At 50.7% G+C, this 5,419-nt stretch overlaps 2 protein-coding genes across 2 annotated transcripts; one reads left to right on the top strand and one right to left on the bottom strand.

The window, feature by feature from the left end:
* The first annotated feature begins 1,806 nt into the window (after positions 1–1,806).
* Positions 1,807–2,175, top strand: LOC137307098 (histone H4). Its single transcript, XM_067976422.1, has one exon. It carries the CDS (start codon positions 1,808–1,810, stop codon positions 2,117–2,119), a length of 312 nt encoding a protein of 103 aa, XP_067832523.1. The 5' UTR covers position 1,807; the 3' UTR covers positions 2,120–2,175.
* Positions 2,176–4,649: 2,474 nt separating this feature from the next.
* Positions 4,650–5,039, bottom strand: LOC137307311 (histone H2A.J-like). The gene has a single exon (XM_067976777.1). The coding sequence runs from the start codon at positions 5,037–5,039 to the stop codon at positions 4,650–4,652; it is 390 nt and encodes a 129-aa protein (XP_067832878.1).
* Positions 5,040–5,419: the final 380 nt, after the last annotated feature.

The following is a 5,419-nucleotide window of genomic DNA, read 5'->3' as shown; positions in this document are numbered from 1 at the left end:
GTCTGGGAGGGAATGTGTGGGAGATAGAATCGGGTCTGGGACTGAAATGGAAGCAGGCGGGTTGACTAGTTATAGACGGGCACCTCAGCACCTCACTCTACCGCAAGCCCACGGACAACCTCACGATGCTCCACTTTTCCAGCTTCCACCCTAACCACGTCAAAGAGGCCATCCCCTATGGACAGGCCCTGCGAATACACAGGGTCTGCTCAGACGAGGAGGAACGCGATGGACACCTACAGACGCTGAGAGACGCCCTAGTAAGAACGGGATATGACGCTCGACTCATCGATCGACAGTTCCGACGGGCCACAGCAAAAAATCGCATAGACCTCCTCAGGAGACTAACACGGGACGCAACCAACATAGTACCCTTCGTCGTCCAGTACTTCCCCGGAGCGGAGAAACTACGCCCTGTTCTCCGCAGCCTTCAACATGTCATCAATGATGACGAACACCTCGCTAAGGCCATCCCCACACCTCCACTACTCGCCTTTAAACAGCCACCCAACCTCAAACAGACCATCGTTCGCAGCAAATTACCTAGCTTTCAGGAGAACAGCGTCCACGACACCACACAACCCTGCCACGGCAACCTCTGCAAGACATGCCAGATCATCGACACAGATACCACCATCACACGAGAGGACACCACCCACCAGGTGCACGGTTCATACTCCTGTGACTCGGCCAACGTTGTCTACCTCATACGTTGCAGGAAAGGATGCCCCAGAGCATGGTACATTGGCGAGACCATGCAGACACTGCGACAACGGATGAACGGACACCGCGCAACAATCGCCAAACAGGAGGGTTCCCTCCCAGTCGGGGAACACTTCAGCAGTCATGGACATTCATCCACCGACCTTCGGGTAAGCGTACTCCAAGGCGGCCTTCGAGACACACGACAACGCAAAATCGTCGAGCAGAAATTGATAGCCAAGTTCCGCACCCATGAGGACGGCCTCAACCGGGATCTTGGGTTCATGTCACGCTACACGTTACCCCACCAGCGAACAAATGTTATCTGTTTTTAATATAACGGGTCAGTTGCTGTCTTTTCTATGTTTCTACCTCTCTATCTCTGTTTTTTTTTGTTTGTTGTTTTTTTTTGGTGATTTGTATATTCTGTGAGACCTGGCAGGTAACACCTGTCTGTCTGCACACTGATTGCCTTGGCAACCGGCAGTTGAAAAACTGTCTGTACTCACCAAGCATTGTTCTGTGAATTATAAATGCGATTTCATTTCGAGGTTTTCATTTTCACATCGTTCACCTGACGAAGGAGGAAGCCTCCGAAAGCTTGTGAATTTAAAATAAAATTGCTGGACTATAACTTGGTGTTGTAAAATTGTTTGCAGTTATAGAAGGGACTGTATTTAGGCAGGAATATTACTGACTGGTAATTGTAACGGGGCTTATTTAAAAGCTCCGGGTTTCTGTAAATCCTTGAATATGAAGCCCGAGTCTGTCAGGGTTTGTGCGGAGCGCTGTGTTTCGGTTCTATTATCGATGAACGGTTTGAAATTGGCGGGTGGAGAAAGCTGGAGGTGGAGCTGGAAGATCAGAGACCGCTCTCCGCTCTGTTCATCACTCTGACTCTCTCCCCTCTCTGTTTAATATCTCACTCTGTCTCCTCCCCTCCCTGTTTAATATCTCACTCTGTCTCCTCCCCTCCCTGTTTAATATCTCACTCTGTCTCCTCCCCTCCCACTTTCACTCTGTGCATGTTTCAGTCAGGTCGGGGCAGTCTGCATAAAAAAGGGAACCAGCACGAGTTCGCTGTTCATTTCAGCGAAGAATTATCATGTCTGGAAGAGGTAAAGGAGGCAAAGGACTGGGCAAAGGTGGCGCCAAGCGGCACCGAAAAGTGCTTCGTGATAACATCCAGGGGATCACCAAACCAGCCATCCGCCGCCTGGCTCGCCGTGGCGGTGTCAAGCGGATCTCGGGTCTGATCTACGAGGAAACCCGTGGGGTACTGAAGGTTTTCTTGGAGAATGTGATCAGGGACGCGGTCACTTACACTGAACACGCCAAGCGCAAGACGGTCACGGCCATGGATGTGGTGTACGCTCTGAAACGGCAGGGCCGCACCCTCTATGGATTCGGCGGCTGAACGACTCGACCCTTTCCAACCAAACACAAAACAAAGGCTCTTCTAAGAGCCACCCACCGCCTCACAGAGAGAGCAGTGACCTGGGAAGGGGGAGTGGGACGATCTCGGGGTGGGGAAGTAGTTTCCGATATTCTTTTAATATGGGGAGATTTCTCCAGCACTCGTTACAGGGAGATCAGAAAAATGGCCGGGGTTCACGGCCATCCCGAGAGAAGGAGCGGAATTCCCGGTTTCACGGTATAAATGAACAGGCGGGGATGCAGAGTCTTTCCACAGACATTACATTCTCCGCTCAGTAAAATCCCTCCTCACTCCCTCTCCCGCTCTGTCCTCTCTGCTCGGTGTTTATTTCTTGCCCTCATTCAAATATCAGTTCGATGTGAAGTTTCTGTTTGAGGAGCCGTTCACCGGGCCGGAACTGGCGGGATTTTTGAAATCGAAGCTGGACTTTGTCCCGCTTCCGACGGAAAGCAATGACCGGGACTTTATTCCCGCCCGTTTACAGATAGGTCAGAGAATGAACCGGAATGTGAATCAGCCTGAGATTTGAGCTGAGGAGTGGGAAATAATGGAGATTATAAAGAGAGAGATTCTTAAATTGCTGGAGGGAAATGAGATTTTCTTCAAACTGTTATTTGATGCTCTGAAATTGGCGGGCTTTTTGAAATTGATGATTAATTTCAGCTCAGCCAATTGGGGCCCAAGACCTCCCGCCGTTTCGTTCTGACTGTCAGAGCTCGGTTCAAACCTGCCAATCACAGGCCAGGGGCGGTCCCTCCCTGACTGGGTGTCGGAATACAGCCAATCACAGTCCCGGGGCGGTTCCTCATAGACACTTTAAAATGCAGCCCCAGAGCCGGCTCGCTATTTACAGTTTCTGTGTCTCAGGTTGTGTTGAGATCTGTTCAGAAAATGGCCAGGACCAAACAGACAGCGCGTAAATCGACCGGCGGGAAAGCTCCTCGCAAACAGTTGGCGACCAAAGCGGCCCGGAAGAGCGCTCCAGCCACAGGCGGAGTGAAGAAGCCTCATCGCTACAGACCCGGCACTGTGGCTCTGAGGGAGATCCGCCGCTACCAGAAATCCACCGAGCTGCTCATCCGCAAACTGCCCTTCCAGCGCCTGGTGCGAGAGATCGCTCAGGACTTCAAGACAGACCTGCGCTTCCAGAGCTCGGCCGTCATGGCCCTGCAGGAGGCCAGCGAGGCTTACCTGGTGGGGCTGTTTGAGGACACCAACCTGTGCGCTATCCACGCCAAGCGAGTCACCATCATGCCCAAAGACATCCAGCTGGCCCGCCGCATCCGCGGGGAGCGCGCTTAAACCCGACCCGCCTTCAGCACCAAGTGCAACAAAGGCTCTTTTCAGAGCCACCAAATCAGCAAAGGAAAGAGCTGTGATCTCTGGGGTTGAAATCGCAGGGCCGTGCAGTTCACCGAAATTTGATTAAACGGGAAATGCATAAAGGGGAGTGAGCGGATGTCAGACGGGAAGGCCTGACAATCTGTTGGCCCATCATAAAAGCGGAGAGATGGGAATATGAGCCGATCCACGTTTTGTGGCAGAAACAGCAGCTGTTCATTTTGGACGAAGATCCAACACCAAACAGAGGAGTGCCAATTCCAGACTAACCAACATGAGGCATTTGAAACGGAGAAAGTTTCATTTTCACACACACGCAGGACTGGAGGGAGGTGAATTCCACCAGACTGACTCTCATCACCACCAGTGCCTCATTCGGACAGAGAAAGTTCTGGCAAACAGCTGCAGAAAGGACAGGTGCAATCGGACGGGACCTAAAACCCATGCTGGATGTGAGGAACCAGACTCGGATTAAATAACGTTTCAGTCTGTTGTCCCCCTGCAGATATAGTGGCAGAGGCTGTTTCAATGCAACTCGCACCAATAGATCGAAAGGCAGTGTGTCTTGCTCTCGATCAGCGCTCGAATCAGAAGCAGTGTAAAACATGAGTGTTACATTCACTAACACTCGTAACTGATACAGGGGCAGAATCAATCCCTCAATCACATCCAATAACACGGGCAAATTTCACTCACATTCTTGATTCAGCAATCGCTGACACAATATTCAACACATCAGTCAGCTTCTGTTGCACAAATCTGGGTAAAATAATACAGACCGAGCAAGTGTTGTAGGAGGATGAGACTGTGAATAATATTGGGTGGAACACAACAGAATGCCTCTTGATGCCGTTGATCAAACGGCCCTGGTATTTCTGTGTCCCACCCGCCCAGTTTAATGACAATTTTGATATTTTGTCTCATTCACCACACAAACTGCAAATATCAATCTATTGGAGGTTGGCGACATCTGCTGTCCGGAAGCGAGTACTTCAACAGACCGATCTGGATCATTTGTAATTAACAAGTTATTGTTAGTTCCAGAATCGGAATCAAGTCCTTATTAAATTGATCCCTGACTCTCTTCAGTCAGTAACAAGCCCTTTCAAAGATACAGTGGGTGGCTCTGAAAAGAGCCTTTGGGTTATCAGATTAAATCTTGGCCGCTTTACTTGCTCTTGGTGCTCACATGGCTGGTTTTCTTCGGCAAAAGCACGGCCTGGATATTAGGCAGCACCCCGCCCTGAGCGATGGTCACCCGTCCCAGGAGCTTGTTGAGCTCCTCGTCGTTGCGGATGGCGAGTTGCAGGTGTCTGGGGATGATGCGGGTTTTCTTGTTGTCCCGGGCCGCGTTGCCGGCCAGCTCGAGGATTTCAGCCGTCAGATACTCGAGCACAGCGGCCAGATAGACCGGGGCTCCGGCACCCACACGTTCAGCGTAGTTCCCCTTTCGCAGGTGCCTGTGAACACGGCCCACAGGGAACTGCAGTCCGGCCCGGGATGAGCGAGACTTGGCCTTGGCCCGAGCTTTACCGCCGGTTTTTCCTCTTCCAGACATTTCCACAATCTCACAAAGAATGAGGAATGACTTCTGTATTTACCCTTCTTATGGTCTGAAAGAGCATCTGATTGGTTGTACCTTATTACACCTCATTTGCCTATTTCGTTAACCAATCAGATAGCTGGAAATTAGAAGAGGGCGGGATTTACCGGCCTCAACGATCAGACCAGGAATTTTATGAATTTCAAAAAGCCCGCCAATTTCAGTGCAGTGAAGGATCGGGTTTCGATCAATGTCGCCCTGAGCACAAGATTTTAAACCCATTCTTTGTATCGTGTCTTATTCAGCGCTCCCCGTCACTAATCGCTTCCTCTGTTTTAAAATCTGCTTCAAATTATGGCTCATTCGACCATCGCTTTCAAACTGCACCGGACGGG

Source organism: Heptranchias perlo, chromosome X (assembly GCF_035084215.1).
Source record: "Heptranchias perlo isolate sHepPer1 chromosome X, sHepPer1.hap1, whole genome shotgun sequence".
Classification (NCBI taxonomy): Eukaryota; Metazoa; Chordata; class Chondrichthyes; order Hexanchiformes; family Hexanchidae; genus Heptranchias; species Heptranchias perlo.
This window is presented reverse-complemented; position numbering and strand designations above follow the sequence as displayed.

Bases quoted from the DNA above. Each gene is read 5' to 3' on its own strand.
- LOC137307311 (XM_067976777.1), bottom strand. From the start codon at position 5,039: ATGTCTGGAAGAGGAAAAACCGGCGGTAAAGCTCGGGCCAAGGCCAAG.
- LOC137307098 (XM_067976422.1), top strand. From the start codon at position 1,808: ATGTCTGGAAGAGGTAAAGGAGGCAAAGGACTGGGCAAAGGTGGCGCC.